Source organism: Eptesicus fuscus, chromosome 20 (assembly GCF_027574615.1).
Source record: "Eptesicus fuscus isolate TK198812 chromosome 20, DD_ASM_mEF_20220401, whole genome shotgun sequence".
Classification (NCBI taxonomy): domain Eukaryota; kingdom Metazoa; phylum Chordata; class Mammalia; order Chiroptera; family Vespertilionidae; genus Eptesicus; species Eptesicus fuscus.
In genome coordinates this window covers 17,117,970-17,136,101 of record NC_072492.1, presented here as the reverse complement: position 1 = coordinate 17,136,101, position 18,132 = coordinate 17,117,970, and the positions used below count along the sequence as shown (strand labels likewise).

The 18,132-nt window shown below is 43.8% G+C and overlaps 1 protein-coding gene across 2 annotated transcripts in view; it reads left to right on the top strand.

Moving 5' to 3' along the window:
• The window catches only part of VPS53 (VPS53 subunit of GARP complex), a 155,352-nt gene that overhangs the window by 76,146 nt on the left and 61,074 nt on the right, over window positions 1–18,132 (top strand). For both annotated transcript variants that reach the window (XM_054709025.1, XM_008147865.3), the window contains 2 exons: window positions 11,796–11,897; window positions 17,041–17,135. In XM_054709025.1, coding sequence (XP_054565000.1) covers window positions 11,796–11,897; window positions 17,041–17,135 — 197 coding nt within the window. The remainder of the gene's footprint in view (window positions 1–11,795; window positions 11,898–17,040; window positions 17,136–18,132) is intronic.

The window sequence follows — 18,132 nt, the reverse complement described above, 5'->3', positions numbered from 1 at the left end:
GCACGGGGAGGGGGGGTGTCCCTCAGCTCAGCCTGCACCCTCTCCAATCTGGGACCCCTTCGGCCTAAACTGGCAGTCAGACATCCCTCTCTCAATCTGGGACTGCTGGCTCCTAACCGCTTGCCTGTCTGCCTTCCTGATCACCCCTCACTGCCTCTGCCTGCCTGCCTAATTGCCCCTAACCCTTCTGCCTGCCTGCCTGATCGCCCCTAACTGCCTCTGCCTGCCTGCCTGATTGCCCCTAACCACTCTGCCTGCCAGCCTGCTCACCCCCAACTGCCCGCCCCCCCGCCGGCTTTCTTGCCCCCCCCGACTGCCTTCCCCGCCGGCCTGATCACCCCCAACTGCCCCCATAGCCAGCCTGCTTGCCCCCAACTGCCCCATCCTGGCCAGCCTGCTTGCCCCCTACTGCCCCCCCCCCCCACCGGCCTGCTTGGCTCCAACTGAACCCTCCTGCTGGCCTGCTCGCCCCCAACTGCCCCCCTTGCCAGCCTGATTGCCCCCAATTGCCCCCCTGCCGGCCTGATCACCCCCAACTGCCCCTCTTGCAGGCCTGATCACCCCCAACTGCCCTCCCCTCCTGGCCTGATCGCCCCTAACCGCCTCTGCCTCGGCCCCGCCACCATGGCTTTGTCCGTAAGGTCTCCCTGTCTAATTAGCATATTACCCTTTTATTAGTATAGATTAACTATATTCCCTATACTATACATTACATCCACATAACTTGTTGACTTTATAACTGGAAGTTTGTTGTTGTTGTTGTTGTTGTTCTTCTTCTTCTTCTTCTTCTTCTTTTTCACCCTCCTCCTCGCTTCCTTTTCTTCTGACAACCATCAGCTTGTTCTTTATGTCTGTGTGTCTGTTCCTGCTTTGATTTATTTGTTTTGTTATTTAGATTCCACATGTAAGGAAGATCATACAGTATTTGTCCTTCTCTGTCTGACTTATTTCATATAGCATAATACCCTCTAAGTCTATCCATGTTGCTACAAGTGGCAAGATTTCATTCTCTTTTTATGGCTGGGTAATATTTCATTGTATATATGTACTACATCTTCTTTATCCATTTATCTATCAGTGAGTACTTAAGTTGCTTCCATATCTTTACTATCTATATAATAAAAGCCTAAGCAACCATTGACCGGTCGCTATGATGTGCACTGACCACCAGGAGGCAGACGCTCAATGCAGGAGCTGCCCCCCTGGTGGTCAGTGCACTCCCACAGGGGGAGCGCTGCTCAGCCAGAAACCGGGCTCATGGCTGGCAAGTGCAGCAGTGGTGGCGGAGCCTCTCCCACCTCCACGGCAGCACTAAGGAGCAGCGAGCCGAGCAGTAAGGAATGAGGGGTCCTAGACTGCAAGAGGGCGCAGATCAGGCTGAGGGGACCCTCCCCCCCCAGTGTATTAATTTCATGCCCTGGGCCTCTAATTGTATATAATCCTGCAGTGAACATAAGGATGCATATATCTTTTGGAAATAGTGTTTTATTTTCTTTGGATAGATACCCATAAGTGGAATTGCTGGGTCATATGGTAGTTCTATTTTTTATTTTTTTTTTATTTTTTATTTTTATTTTTTATTATTATTATTTTTTAATAAATCTTTATTGTTCAGATTATTACAATTATTTCTCCTTTTTTCCCCCCATATCTCCCCACCACCCGGTTCCCACCCCCCCTCTGTCCTTACCTCCCCCCCGTTGTACTTATCCATAGGTGTATGATTTTTGTCCAGTCTCTTCCCATACCCCCGACACAGACACACCTTTCCCCCTGAGAATTATCAATCCACTCCCATTCTATGCCTCTGATTCTATTATGTTCACCAGTTTATTCTGTTCCTCAGATTTTTAATTCACTTGATTTTTAGGATCACTTGTTGATAGATATGTATTTGTTGTTCATAATTTTTATCTTTACTTTTTTCTTCTTTTTCCTCTTTTTAAAGAATACCTTTCAGCATTTCATATAATACTGGTTTGGTGGTGATGAACCCCTTTAGCTTTTTCTTATCTGTGAAGCTCTTCATCTGCCCTTCAATTCTGAATGATAGCTTTGCTGGGTAGAGTAATCTTGGTTGTAGGTTCTTGCTATTCATCACTTTGAATATTTCTTGCCACTCTCGTCCTGGCCTGCATAGTTTCTGTTGAGAAATCAGCTGACAGTCATATGGGTGCTACCTTGTAGGTAACTATTTTTCTCTTGCTGCTTGTAAGATTCTCTCTTTGTCTTTTGCCCTTGGCATTTTAATTATGATGTGTCTTGGTGTGGTCCTCTTTGGATTCCTCTTGTTTGGGGTTCTGTGCGCTTCCTGAACTTGTAAGTCTATTTCTTTCACCAGGTGGGGAAAGTTTTCTGTCATTATTTCTTCAAATAGGTTTTCAGTATCTTGCTCTCTCTCTTCTTCTGGCACCCCAAAAATTCGGATATTGGTACGCTTAAAGCCATCCCAGAGGCTCCTTACGCTATCCTCACACTTTTGGATTCTTCTTTCTTTCCGCCTCTCTGGTTGGGTGTTTTTTTCTTCCTCATATTCCAGATCTTTGGTTTGACTCTTCGGGTACGGTGGTCTACAGTTGAGTGTCTGTATATTCTTTATTTCAGACATTGTATGCATAATTTCTGACTGGTCCTTTTTCATTTTTTTGGTATTCTCATTAAGGTCCTTGAAGGTCTCTTCAAGTTTCTCAGTGGTTTTTAGAAGATTCTTGAGTAACCTTATAAATGTGGTTCTGAACACTGTGTCGTCCATTAGTTTGCTTTCCTCTATCTCTCCTACTCGTGACATACTTCAGTGTCTCCGCATTTTGGCTGCTTCCCTGTGTTGATGGAGTGGCTTTGTGTGGTCAGTGACCTATAGGGGCCGGTAGCTCAGCTTCCCCAATCTCCCTAGGTGGTCGCTCTTGGTACCCCCCTTTGTGGGCTGAGTGGAAAATCTTGGTGTAGTTAAAAGCCTTGATTGCTGTTGGTACACTGGGAGGAATTGACCTCCAGGCCAATTGGCTATGAGGACCTGCTGTGTCTATAATGGAAGAATTGCTGTGCTGGAGACACAGTAGGGCTTTGGTGCTCACTGAGTCTGCCTCTTGAATGTGTCCCTTATGAGTGGTTGAAATCTGGTGTTGTCCACACCGACCACTAGATACCCTAGTGTCTGGATCTCCAATGGGGTGCAGGTCTGAGGCCTCCCAGCAGGAGCTACAGCAAGAGCTACAGTTTTCTCCTCTTTGCTTGGGCGGTTTTGGAGCAGTCTGACTGGAGCTGCAGTTAATTTGGTTGAGCTGCCACAGAATAGGCCATTTATATGTAAAAGCCGCTGTGTGGAGCCTGGGTGGGTTTGTAGAATGTGCGGGGCAGGGTCTCAGGGTGGGGCAGGGTCTCAGGGCTTCACTAGGCTGGGGCGTGGCCAATGGCCATGGCTGCCTTCAGCCGTCTCTGCCTTTCCGAGTTTCCCAGTCCCTGCGTCCCATGCTCCAGCGCAGCAAACCCTGATTGCTGGGCGCACCTCTGCAGAAAAGTCACTCTCACTCTCCGACCGATGGCCGAGAGTCCAGCTTCTCCCCGTAGGCGTCTGGGTCCCCCGCGTGTCCCAGAAACTGGAGTTCAGAGTGATCGGGAGTTTGTCTCCCTTCGGTTTGAAGAAAAGCCGCGCACCCAGTCGCCCGCCACCAGCCCGCTTCGCGCGCGCCTCCGTACCTTAGCTCTCCAGTGTTTGCACTCCCTTCTCTTCTTAGTTGTAAATCTACCACTCAGCCAGCTTTCCCGTGGTTCTGGGTGGTAGACTTTTTGTTTTTTAGTTGTATTTTTGAAATTGTTGTGCGAGGCAGCAGTTTAGTTGTTTAACTTTGCCGCCATCTTGGTTCCTCCCCGGTAGTTCTAGATTTTTTATTTTTTTGAGGAAGCTCCTTACTGATTTCCATAGTGGCTATAAACTAATGTCAGAGAGTTTACTGCCTGTGTTTTCTTCTAGGAATCCAAAGTCATAAACATTTACTTATGCTTCATTCTAAGAGTTTTTTAGTTTTAGCTCCTTTCATTTAGATCCCGATCCATTTTAAGGTAATTTTTATATGTGATATGTAAATATAATTTTATATTCTACTTTTCCTCATGTCATATCTTAAGTGTTTTCTCAATCACTATGCAATAATTAGCTGTATAGATGGTCCATAATTTCCCTAATTATCCCTTAGGTGCTTTTCACTTTTATAAATAAGGCCACAGTGAACATTTTTGTGAGCAAGTCTGTTAACATTTCAGATTATTCTCTTACGGTACAAGTGAATTACAGGATCAAAAGCTAGGAGCATTTTCACGTTTAAGCTAGCCTGTGTTTTAAACTGCTTTCTGTTTTCTTGTCTCTGTTGAGTGCACCTGCTTAGTCTCTCCCATTGCTGAGTCTTGATATTAGTGATGGTTTATTAAGATTCAGAAGAAGTAGAACAGGCTAGAAGAGGTTAATGGGGGGAAAAGGAGGACCTATGTAATACTTTAAACAATAAAGATTTTTAAAAAAAGATTCAGAAGTAGCCACTCTTTTAGTGCGTTGCATGGTGCTCATGTACTGATGCCTAATTTAAAGGGCTAATAACTCTGCCAGAAAAGACAAAGCGATCTGAAAAATGGGTTTGTTTTTTTTAGTTAGAATATAATACATGCTTCCACTCCTAAGTGTATACCCAAGAGATTTTAAAATTTTCATGTTGATACGAATACTTGTACATGAATGTTTACAGCAGTACTATTCATAGTAACCAAAAGGTAGAAACAACACAGATGTCTTTTAATGGACAAATGGATAAACAAAATGTGGTATATCCACACAATGGAATATTATTCAGCCTGACACATAGATCAACATGGATGAACCTTGAAAACACTATATTAAGTGAAAGAAGCCAGACATAAAAGGCCACATACGTGATTTCATTTATATGAAATGTCCAGAATAGACAAATCCATAAAGATAGATAAGTAGTTGCCAGGGATTGGGGCAAGGAGAGGATCAGGAAGTGACAGCTAATAGATATGGGGTTTCTTCTGGGGTGAAAAATGTTCTGGAATTAGATAGTGGTAATGGTGGTACAACCTTGTGAATATACTAAAAACCACTAAATTGTAAGTCATCTTAAAATGGTGAATTGTATGTTAATTATATCGCAATTTTAAAATATTAAGGGTTTTAGAAAATACTCTCTGATTTAGTTATAAATCATCTTCACACTCCAGTTAATTTATCTATGACAGAGAGAGGAAGAGAGAGAGAGAGAGAGAGAGAGAGAGAGAGAGAGAGAGAGAGAGAGAGAAATACATGCTGTTAAAGCTCAAACAGAATAAAATACTTTAAAAGAACTATCTCTTCTCAATTACTCTAAATTCCTCTCTCGAGAAATGTCCACTGTTTAATAGTTTGGGGTATATTTTTGAGACTTTCTTACAAGCACACACACACACAAGGTGTTTTTTTTTCTTTGTTTACAGAAAGTAGAAAATGTTCCCAAGGTGTCTGAAGAACATTTTATTAAGCATTTCTCATCTGATCAGAATTTATTCAAAATGTTTTTCAAGGTCCCTCTTTGTGAAGGGACTTGGAAAAAGATGAAAAATTGAATATCACAGATGCTTATGGAGAAAGAAACCTATACATAACTATCCCAATGTGAGATACGAACACGGTGAAACCAAGAGGGGAGTCCCAGCAGTATTAAACCAGGTGTGCATAGTGCTGTGTCCACAGCCCTACAGCTGAAGCCTCCAGACCATCTCTTTTTTTTAATTTATTGATTTGAGAGAGAGAGTGAGAGAGAGAGAGAGAAACAGAAGCATCGATTTTGTTGTTGCACTTATTTCTGCATTCATTGGTTGCTTCTTGTGTGTGCCCTGACTGGGGATCGAACCCACAACCATGGCATATAAGGGTGATGCTCTAACCAGCTGAGCTACCTGCCCAGGGCCTGGAACTCTCATAACTGAATGCTTTCTCCTCCAGGGAAAGGAAACAGATTAGTCTTAAGTTTCAGAGTTCCTTCTTTGATAATTGGAAGTGTCCAGCCAGGGCCTCAGAAAGGGATTTGTACAGACAGATACGGATACGGATAGATGACTAACTAAAGCCAGGTTCTGCCTTCCCAGCAGTAAATTAGACAATTAGACTGTCCTGTGGCCCTTGTGGTTTTGGAGGTGTTGGGAATCCCATGTGGTTTAATTAGTAGGAATTCACTTACTATGTGAAGAATTTTTTCTTTCCTGTGTGGACTTAACATCAGCTCTCATAGCATAAAATAATGAATTCAGAAGGGGGAACAAAAACACACAAAAGAAGAAAAAAAAATGAATTCTCTTAAAATTGGAAAGTTATTCATTTCTTGACAAATTTTTGGTTTCATTTAGCAGCCCCAGAGCTCATGGAATATGTCATTTGAGTTATTTAAAATCTAAACCCAAACTTGTAATTCTCTATGGTTTACAGCAGCTGCAAAGCGAGAATGAGAAGTGTGGTCTGGTTGGCTCTGACAACAGGGCTCATGCACAGAAGGCTGAGTTGTGCGCTGATTGCTCTCTGCAAAGGCTTTTCCTTCATCACAGCAAATTAATCTGAGCACTGGTGTGGCGTTCTAAATAGCGGGAGTCTGTATCCGCCCTCGGGGCTTTGTGCTGTCACATTTACCGGTAGGGTGGTGGTTCCTGTGGTGCTCCAGGGCTTTGGTGGAGATGAGGGAAGAAGGAGAGACACTCAGTGGTCCTGTGCCTTGTAATTTGATGGGCCCGTCGCTTTCATTTCCTGGAGAGATCTCAAAGAGACCAAACAGTCGGGACAGGATCTTACTTGTGATTAAAAGGAGTCATTTTTACAAGACTTCTTGGCCCTGTGCTCCCATTTCTTCCTCTTCCGAGAGTTGCTTCATCCAGAGAAACACAACCACAGTTCTGCCTTATTTAGTTGCCCGCCCCAGTGAAATGCTGATGAACACTTACTGAGGTTTCCCTTTGCACCAGGCGATGTGTTAAGCAACTTCATATGCACAGCTCATGCTTTACATGCAGTATCTCGTTTAGGCCTCATGACAGCTCTGTGCAGCGGGTATTTCTATCCCTTCACATTTCTTATAGAAGAACTGAGGCTTGGAGAAGTTGAGCAACATACCCAAGTGATAGAGGCTGGACTCAAACCCAGGGTTTGTTACTCAGTTAATGCTAACACCAGCCACACGGTTGCTCAGGCCAAGAAGTGAATGATCCTTGATTCCTTTCTTTCCTTCACCCTCACATCCACTCTCTCAACAAGTCCTCTGGACCTTATCTCCTACGTATGTCCCAAATCTGGCACCTTTTTTTTTTTTTTTTTGGTCTCCACAATGCCAGCTTCGTCTACTCCCACATGGGCCCTTGCCTAGAACACTGCAGCAGACTCTTAAGCTGGTCTTCTTGCTTCCATTCCAGTTCATAATGTTGGAATGACATTTTAAAAATCTAAATTAGAGCCTATCATTTCCTTGTTTAAAACTCGCACTCACTGCCCAATTGCGATAAGAAAAATCTAACCTTTACCATGGCCCAGGAAAGGCTATGTGCTTGAGCTCCTGCTGCGTCTTATCTCATGCCCTGTCTTCCTCCCTGTCCCTCAGACTCAACAAGCTCGTTTCAATCTTTGCACCAGGTCCCCCGGCTGAAAATGCTCTTCCCCAGGTCTTTGCCTGATTGGCTCCTTCTTATTCAGGTGTCTGCTCAACTATCACCTCCTCCAAGAGACCTTTTCTGATCACCCCAGCCCACCCAGTTCCTAAGTTTTATTTTCATCACTGCCTCCCTTCCTTTTCCATCTTATTCAGGGTTGTATTTCTAGTGCCTAGAAGAGGACCTGGAACAGAGTAGATGCTTAGTCCATAACTGCTGAATGAATGGCAAACAGATGCTATTCTATGCCTGGAAAGCTCTGGCCACACCTACCTCACTTCTATCCCCTTCACAGATTTAACTCTGGAGCATCCTTCAGTTCGGGCTCAAACATCATTTCCTTGGGGAAGTTTTCTGTGACCCTATGTTGCATCCTTTTATAAAAACCTGTACTTTTCCTGAATGGCCCTCATCACACGTTTTTGAGATTATTTTATTAAAGTCCATCTTCCTCGCCTGACCAAAATCTTCATGAGGGCAGCGGGTGCCCAGCATATGGCACATCCATTTGTTAGTGGGTGAATGAAGGAATGAATCGCTTTTTTGCATCATCGTGGTCCACACTTGAAACATTTGTGCCCCAAATGAATGAGCAAAAAGTTCCTTAGTGCCTATGACTCCCTCAGGAATCCCATCGGGATGTTAACAGAGACAGACGGTGGGGATAGGAAAGGAATCTTGGGACTCTTCTGACCCATACACTGAGCAAGTGGCCCGTGCTCTACTGCCCCAAATGCCTTTTCGGTGCTGCCTTTTATGTTTTACTTCTTACATCTGTCCACCGACACTCTCCCCGTGAGAGTGGAGCCCAGGGACGCCCTCGGTTCACTTCACCGATGTCCACTTTTTGTCATGAATTCCAGTAACACATTGTGTTTAAAATGAGGCCCACCTGTGTATAATTTTGATCTGTTATTGTCAACCCTGGTAGACCTAACAATAGGTGAGTAATGTTTAGTTCAAAAATTCAAATCCTTGTTCTATCACTGAATGATTTTGAACAAAGTTTTTCAATTACTGACTTGCTCTCCACATGTCCAAAGGACCAAAAGACTCAGAGCATAAAGATTCAGCTCAACAGTGTGATCCCAAAACCCACTGTTGAGCCTGTGGGATCAGGAATCCAACACTAGTTACTCAATTATCTTTTTCTTTTTTTTTTTTTTACAGAGAGGAAAGGAGAGGGATAGAGAGTTAGAAACATCGATGAGAGAGAAACATCGATCAGCTGCCTCCTGCACACCTCCTACTGGGGATGTGCCCGCAACCAAGGTACATGCCCTTGACCGGAATCGAACCCGGGACCCTTGAGTCCGCAGGCCGACGCTCTATCCACTGAGCCAAACCGGTTAGGGCAATTACTCAATTATCTTGTTGAAGCTTAGGCTTCATGGATTTCCTTTCTCACCATTCCTCTTTCCCTACACTACTAACAACCCTTACAGAGATAATTAAAGCTTAGAAATATTGTTTTCAAAGAAACATTTCTTCCTAAAAATAGCCTAATTCTAAAAAGAAACTTAAATAGCTTTAACTTTATAGGATATATATATTTTTTTTCTGTATCAGGCAAGGAAACCAGAGTTCTGATGGTATACATTTGAAATATTTGCTTGGTTGTTAGACCATATTGTTTCTCAGCAGGATACCACAAAAGTCATTATCCTACTAATGATTACCTTGAGCTAATGCATTAATCACAAGGCTTTCTTCATATGCTGAAGCTCTGTCTAACTGTGCGATAGCATCCAAGTGTTTTGGCCAAGAATTCTGTAGTTTATGTGAGTGTAAGCAGAATTGTCTTGAAGTCTAAACCAGACACAGACACAGGTGTGGTTTCTTCTTCTTTTTCTTCTTCTCTTTTTTTGGTAATATCTTTAGCTGATATCCTGGCACTTGACAGAGTCATTCACACTGGAGTCCATCTGCTGTCCCTCTTGGCTTAGGGAATTGTTCATTTCTCCATTAATATATGCTAAAATGTCACATTAGAAACTCCTTCTCCACCTGGCTTTTTTTTTTTTTTTAACCCTCACCCAAGGATATGTTCATTGATTTTAGAGAGAGAGGAAGGGAGAAAGAGAGGAACATCAATCAGTTGCCTCCTACCGACCAGGGATGGAACCTGCAAACTAGGTATGTGCCAAGCCTAAACCTTTTTGGTGTACGGGACAGTGTTCCAACCAGCTGACCCACACGGCTGGGGCTATACCTGGCTTCTTGTCTCCAGAGAGCCATTCCTTGCCCCTTCTCCTCATCCCCAGCACCAGCCAATTTCCTTTATCCTGCTTGTCTACTTAGTTTCCTTTCTGTTAGAATTCCCAGCTCCCTGGCATAAACATCTCAAGGTCAAATTTGTAAAAAATTCCAAAGAGCTGCCTTGATTCTGTCGTTGCACTGGAATTATCATCATTAAGGTCTCTTATATGTATTATGTGCTTCTCCTAGGACTTTGCACACTTTATCACATTTGATTGTTCGAGTGTCCTATGAGTGTATCCTCATTCAGCAGATGAGGCTGTTGTGGCTCACAGGAGCTAGATGATTTGGCCAAGAGTTGGAGCTAAAACCTACATCACCCGCCTCCAGCTTTCCCACCAGTCTCTGGTCCCACTCAACAATATATTTTTGAAAGAGTGATCATATTCAGAAGCTGGGAAGTAATTTTTCTGAAGGATATTTTGTTGTGGTTGTTGTAAAGGGACTTATTTGGGAAGGGACTTTTGTCTATAATCTAAAACATACAAGATTAGCTTTATAGTTTATTGTTGTTTTTTAAATATAATTTTATTGATTTCAGAAGGGAAGGTAGAGGGAGAGAGAGATAGAAACATCAATGATAAGAGAGAATAATTGATGAGCTGCCTCCTGCATGCCCTACACTGGGGATCGAGCCAGCAACCTGGGCATGTGCCCTGACCGGGAATTGAGAGGTGACCTCCTGGTTCATAGGTCGACGCTCAACCACTGGCCATGCCGACTGGGCTGTTTGTTTCTTTTTTTAAGGTTCAGGCAATGAATAGGTGGTAGTATCACTGTATCGTTTGTTTCTTGAGGGTTCAAGATTCATTCCTGAGGGTTTAAAAGAGATGGGGTCTCGCTGTGGTGCCCAGGCTGGAATGCAGTGGCATTCACAGGCACAAGCCAAGTACTGATCAGCACAGGAGTATTGACCTGCTTCGTTTCCAGCCTGGGCAAGTTCACTTCTTAGGCACCTGGTGGTCCCCTGCTCCCAGGAGGTCACCGTATTGTTGGCCAACTTAGCACAGACACCCGATTGGCATAGCGCGCTACAGCCCAGAACTCCTGGGCTCAAGTGATCTTCCTGCCTCAGCTTCCCGAGTAGCTGGGACTACAAGTGTGCACCTCCAGGCCCTGCTATAGTTTGTTCTTGAATTCAAACCCATCTGGCATTTTGATTCATTCATATTCATGGAGCACCTATTGCATGCCAGGCACCAGAGTTAGGATGGGGAACCAGACAGACGTGATCCCTGCCATCGTGGAATCTAGGGAGGAGACAAATAAACGGGCAATTGCAATATTTTAGTAAATACCTGGGTAGGGGATGTGCCGGTGGGATGGTGGCGGAACATCTAACCCAAACTTGACAATGGGGAAGGCTTCCCAGATGGGACTTTTAATTTGCATACTGAAGGATAAGTAAGAGTTTTAGCCAGATTGGGATTGGGATGGCGTTGGGTGGGCAATAAGGTTTCAAGAAGATGGGAAGCCCTAACCAGTTTGGCTCAGTGGATAGAGCGTCGGCCTGCGGACTGAAGGGTCCCAGGTTCAATTCTGGTCAAGGGCATGTACCTTGGTTGCGGGCACATCCCCAGTAGGGGGTGTGCAGGAGGCAGCTGATTGATGTTTCTCTTTCATCGATGTTTCTAACTCTCTATCCCTCTCCCTTCCTCTCTGTAAAAAATCAATAAAATATATTTTAAAAAAATAAAAGAAGAAGAAGATGGGAAACAGTATGAAGGCCTAAAGGTGAGAATGTGGTCATGTTGCCTCAGTTCTTGCTCATTAGGTCAGATGTCATGATTTTAGCTCTTGGAGAGACTTGGAAAAAGCAATGGGGAGAGCTCAGAAGATACCTATCTCTTATGTCTTAACAGAAAAAACTCGAATCTCCACCCCCATCTACCAATCCCTTCCTGGAAGATGAGTCAACACCAGAGATGGAGGAACTGGCAATGGAGAAAGGAGATTTAGATCAAGTAAGTCTGGTTTGCACTTCCACTTGCATCCTACCTCGTGCTTGTTTCTGAAAATGGGTCTGCTCGCTCTAAATATGACCCTTTGGCTGTTGACCACGTTCAGAGATTACAGCTTTGGTGGTCTTTATAGAAAGCCTTTGTCTGAAAGTGTATTTAGAAAACTGAGTGAAGCAGCAGCCCTTCCTGCCCCGCCTCTCTGCTCCCCAAAGCCTCACCGCCGGAATTAGCCACACGCACAAGCTTAATTAGCCCATGAGGTGGGGCCGCAGAATTCTGCCCTGCCTCAGTCATCATCTCCTGAACTTGTCAGCTTAGCTTTCGGTTGTACTCTCATCTGGTCCGGTGATGACATGAAAGGCCGAAAGATCCTCAGCAAAGTTAGCACCATCAGCTGGGGGTGGCCTCCGCTCCGTGAAAGCCGATCGCTTTAGGCCTGGAAGCCATTGGGGAGGCCTGGCAACATCAAGGTGACCCAGTGGCGTATTTGGAGTTACTTTTCCCAGAACACTAGCACTTTCATTTCCTTCGGATTTTTCTGTCCAACTCTAAATTTCCTCTCTCTTCATCCTACAAGAACTGTGTTTTTGTTTCACTGCCATTTTATGACAAGAAGGGTTTAGAGCAATAAATCAGAACTTTTTCTGTCTGGATTAGTGATCCTTCCTTTTAATTTTCTACATTTGGCTTCTAAAGAATTATTTTATAGTGTTGGTTTGGTCCAGACATCACCAAAGGAAGGCTGGCTAGGAAGACTAGCTCTGGGAAGCCTAGCCACACTCTTTGCAGCTCACCCTGTATTTCTGGCATGGCGAGGGTGGTGTACGATCCTGGCAGGAGCCAGGAGAGCAGAATTTCCAGGGGCAGTTCTGAAGTGATGCAATAAAATGTGTCTGGTCCATTGATTAAGTAATTATAATAACATGGATACCTCACATTTTTATGGTGCTTTGTAGTTTAAAAGTCTTTCACATGCTTTATTTCATTTCATCTTCACAGTGCCCGTCTCTCACTTTATATGATTTTATATGAGCTGCAATGCCTGCAGCTCAGAAAGGTTAAGTGACTTGCCCGGGTTGCCTAGTCTGGAAGTGGAGGAGCTAGGACTGGAAGCCAGGCCTAGAAGTCAGAGACTAGGATTCCTTTCTTGGCACTTTTATTACCCTGTGATGTCTCAATGAAAAGCAGAGGACCTAGGGATTACTCCCATGAATACAAGTGAATGAATAAACTGAAGGGTACCTTCAGGCTGTATCCCAGAGATCTATAGGATTAAATGAAATTGATTTAAAGCCATCCTATCAGCCAGCGTGGGGGAAAAACAAGATTTCTTGTAACATTTTGGGAAGAAGGACCGGATGGGAAGGAGGAAACTGTATGTAGAGCTCATTCTTCTGGTGTATATCCTCCACCCACCCTGGGTGCCCTGTCTCCCAAGCGCTGGTGGCTGCCATTGTCATGTCCAGAACTGTGTAGTTGAATACTCAGATGCTGTAGTGCTGCCATGAAAAGTTATCCCTTTAGCTAGTCATTTCTGGATGTGATTAAACTGGATTAGGATACAATTCCCCATTTCCTACAAAATCAGTTTTGCCAGGTAAAACACGATTTTTATTATTTCTTATGAAACTTTGCTCGTTCCAGAAGCTCAAGGTTATTGTAATAATGACCAAGACCTGCTCATTCTAAGGACGGAGAACACAGACTCATGTGCGTAAAGCAGAGTCCTGTGGTAGGGAAAGTGCCAGGCTGGTCTGTCATTATCTGACCATATGACCTTCAGTAGATTTTTAAAATAGATATATTTTTTATTAATTTCAGAGAGAGAGGAAGAGGGAGAGGGAGAGAGAGATAGGTACATCAGTGATGAGAGAGAATCATTGATTGGCTGGCTGCCTCCTACACGCCCCACACTGGGGATGGAGCCTGCAACCCGGGCATGTGCCCTGACGGGGAATCGAACTATGACCTCCTGGTTCATAGGTTAATGCTTAACCACTGAGCTATGCCGGCCAGGCTAGATTTTTACTTTCTCCAGACTTCCCTGGTTTCTTGATCTTTAGAAAGCTAATTGCTTTCAAACTGATTCCTGAGTGCCCCCATCAGGTATCACTGTGGAGAGTTGAGAGGAGTCCTATTATGAGCCACTTTTATCGTGGACTTCCAGGTAAAAATTCTTTTCATCCAGGGGTTTAATGTGTTTAAAAATAAAGTACTAAAAAAATCCCCAGACTAGATTATCCACTTTCAATTTCACAGCCTATTGCTTCTTAGTAATAAAACTTACACACCAGTGACGAATGCCTCCTCACATACCTTCCCCGACCTTGCAGGCCTCGCCAGCACTTGTCTTGCTTGTGATTGATTAAGTGGGAGCTCCAGGATCTTCCTCTTCCCAGCCATTACTGTGGCTTCCAGTTGGGTGCACAGGAGCCCTGTGGAGCACTGGGGAGGAAGTCCACAGTTCGCTGTGGCGAGCTTAGCCAGAGGTAGTGGGGGAAGGCCCCCAGCGGTTACCCTGGGTCACCCAACCCACCGCGGCCCTGCAGTCAGCGGACAGTGTGCCCCCATGGTAAGGCTCATTCCTGCTCACTGCCACTGTTTAGGTTATGGTGAAGGGAGATGAACTTGAAAAGAGGCATTTAGTTCGAACAATCAGTTGCCAGCATATTCCCAATGATAAAAATAAAATGGCATATGAAAAGAGAATGAGGGTACTCCAAGTCTAAAAGAAAGAGGCAGAAGAAATAAGGAATTTCTGGTTAAAAATGTCCCCTTCTGGTGATCTGAGCAGTAAGACTTAATCTGTTTACATTGGATAGTAATAAAAGGAAATGGGGCCAGCTGCAGACCTCCTTACTGTGACAACAGTAACCTTTTATTATTCCATCAAACTCCAGGAGGAAATAGCTTCAACATCTGCAGCTTTTGGACAGAATTCACACACTCAGAAAGCCAGCCCGAATGCTACTGCTAAATGACTTAGTAGATGCTTTGAGCTGAGAATCAACCCTTTGGGGAGCTGGACGGTGCAAAAGGAGACACCAGCTTAAGCTGAAATTCCAGCACCTATTATCTCAATAGGAGCACAGTCAAGGGCAGGAGGCAGCCCGTGGAAAGAAAGGAAAGTTCAGGCAGTCTCTCCTATTGTTCTCTTCCTTCCATCTCACACTGAAAGCGCTGCGAGAGGACCGAGAGCTGTGGTGGCAGGTCTCTGTTCTCACTGCCAGGAGCGGCATTAGTGGGCAGAGGCTGGGCTGAGCAGAGTCGCCTGCGGGTGGGGTGGGGACGCCTGCTCTGTCTGATTATGCCGCTCTCCGAGTGCCAAATTCAGAGTGTGCTGTGGGGCTCGTCAAGCACAGGGCCCGAGGAAGACTGGTCAGGATGAGTGTGCTGGAACGTCATGTAGCCATTTTCCTTCATCATTTAGAATCTGTATTTTTTACTGAATGGGTTCTTCAGACTTAGAGATTTTTATCATGTCATCTTCATGCATGCATAAAAAGGAACACAAGCAAAATAAAATAGGGTAAGATATTCCTAAAACTTCTTCACATTCAGAGTCCATCTCTCCTGAACCACTTCTTAAAAAACTTTTTATTTGGGGATAATTACATATACATTCACAAGAAGTTGCAGAGAACAGAGGTCCTGTGTACCCATCTCCCAGCTTTCCCCATTGGTGACAACTAACACCGTGCATTATCAAAACCGGGGAAGTGATCTTACCCCCTCGTTTGCTCAGGCATGGATTTCTGTATTTCCCCACACATTGGTGTTCTCTGGGCCATCCAGAATGTTGGTGGGTGCCATTTCTTAAGACTGCTCCCCAGCTGTCTCTGGGATGTTCTGCCAGGCCATTGGCACCCATCTCCCAGGTCTTCTATTTTATTTCACTTAAAAAAAATAATGTCAAACTTAAAGAAAGGTTTTAAGAATATTACAAGGAACTCAAAATCTTTCACCTTGGTTCACTGGTTGTTAACATTTACTTTGATCACATCCTCCCGCTCCTCCTCTCTCTCTCCCTCCCTCCCCCCATCTCTCTTTCAGAACAACTTGTTAGTTTGCAGATACCATGCCCTTTACCTCTATAGATTTCAGTATGTATTTCTTAAGAAGGACATCCACTTAAATTACCACAGCTCAAAAATCAGAAATTTTCTTTTAAAATATATTTTTACTGATTTCAGAGAGGAAAGGGGAGAGAGAGAGAGAGAAATATCAGTGAGAGCGAATCATTGATTGGCTGCCTCCTGCACTGGGGATTGAGTCTGCAACCCAGGCATGTACCCTGACCAGGAATCGAACTGTGACCTCCTAGTTCATAGGTCCACGCTCAATCACTGAACCACCTGGCCGGCTGGAACTCCTTTTCTTTAGGTATAAATAATAGTAAAAATTCCTACGTTGAGGGCTGTGAGGAGTAGATGAGATATTACTTCGTATCAAAGTGCCTGGTTCATAATAACAATCAGTAAAAAGAGGCTATCAAAATTAGATCATGTGAAAGCACTTTTATAACTTTTAAAGCACTATAAATAAAAGATGCTTTTATTAGCTAGGATCTAAATTTTTAAAACACCAGTCAGATGATGAATCACTTCCAAATTGAAAATGCATGTATTATCAAAGTAGCAGTAAATTTTCACCATACCAAGCAAGAAAATGCTGCTAACAAAGCCAGCTTATTGTTCACAAGTTGCATGAATTATAATGCAGGATGTAGACCCAGTTTAGTTACTTTTTTGTTGTTGTTAATCCTCACCGGAGGATATTCTTCCATTGATATTTTTAGAGAGAGTGGAAGGGAGGGGGAAAGACAGAGAGAGAAACACTGATGTGAGATAGACACATCGATTGGTTGCCTCCTGCATGCACCCAGACGGGGGCCAGGGATCTAGCCTGCAACCCAGGTACATGTCCTTGACCGGACTTGAACCCGGAACCCTTCAGTCTGCAGGCCAACACTCTATCCACTAAGCCAAACCAGCTAGGGCCAGTTTAGTTACATTGAGTGCTTCTTATCTATAGTTAGGAGTGAACTTGGAAGAAATATTTACTTTGAAACTGCTTGAAATTTTTCAAAGACAGCTCAAGTATAGGGTTTCTTTTTTCTTCTTTTCTTGTCTTTTTTTCTTTACAGCCAAAGAAGCCTAAAGCCCCAGATAATCCATTTCATGGCATTGTTTCCAAGTGTTTTGAGCCTCATCTCTACGTGTATATTGAGTCCCAGGACAAGTGAGTGATGAACATTTTGCTGTTTTCTATTGCATTTCCCCCTCCTCTGGTTGTGGTCGGGCTTCCCAAGGACACAGCTCTTTCCCGAGGTGGAAGGAAGGACTTGGCATGCCTGTGACCCTCCCGGGAAACCTGTTAAGGATATTTTTATATCTCTTGAATGTTATCATTTATTGTGTCTGTAAATCTCAGAAGCCTGATTTTGACTCTAATAAGGTCCCAAATGGATCCCAAAATCCCCTTCCCCCTGGGCACCAAGCCCTTACATAGCTGTATGTGTCAGCCCATGGGCTTTACAATGTCAGGCGCTGGCAAACAGAGAAAGACAGCCTAATCTCTAATGTACATGTTTTCAAGTATAATTTGTTTAACTTTTCATTTTGAAATCATTTAGACTTACAAAAAAGTTACAAAAATTCTCAGAGACCCTTCCCCCAGAGAAGGTTAACATTTTTCATAACCATACTTATCAAAATCAGGAGAGTAAAAAAAAAAAAAAAAAATCAGGAGAGTAACATTGTCCCACGAATGCCCTTTTTCTGGTTCAAGATCCAGTTATGCATTTACTTGTCAGGATCTTAAATTTCCTTCAATCTTGAATGGTTCCTCAGTCTTTTTGTTACCTTCATGACCTTGACACTTTTAGAGAGTATTGAGCAATTGTTTTGTACAATTCCCTTAATTTTGGTTTGTCTGATGTTGCCTCTCAATTAAATCCTGATTACGCAAGAATTTGGGCAAGAATGCCACAGAGGTCATGTCGTGTCCTCAGTGCATCAAATCAGGAGACGCGTCATGTGGATTCGTCCCATTGCTGGAGATGCTGACTTTGACCACTTGCTTTAAGCGGTGTCTGCCAGCATTCACTGCTGTGAAGCTTCTGTTTTCCTCTTTCTAATTAATGAGTATTTTGTGGGGGGATACTTTGGGACTGTGTAAATATCCTGTTTTTCATCACACTTTGCCTACTCACTTTGACATCCTTTGATGATTCCTG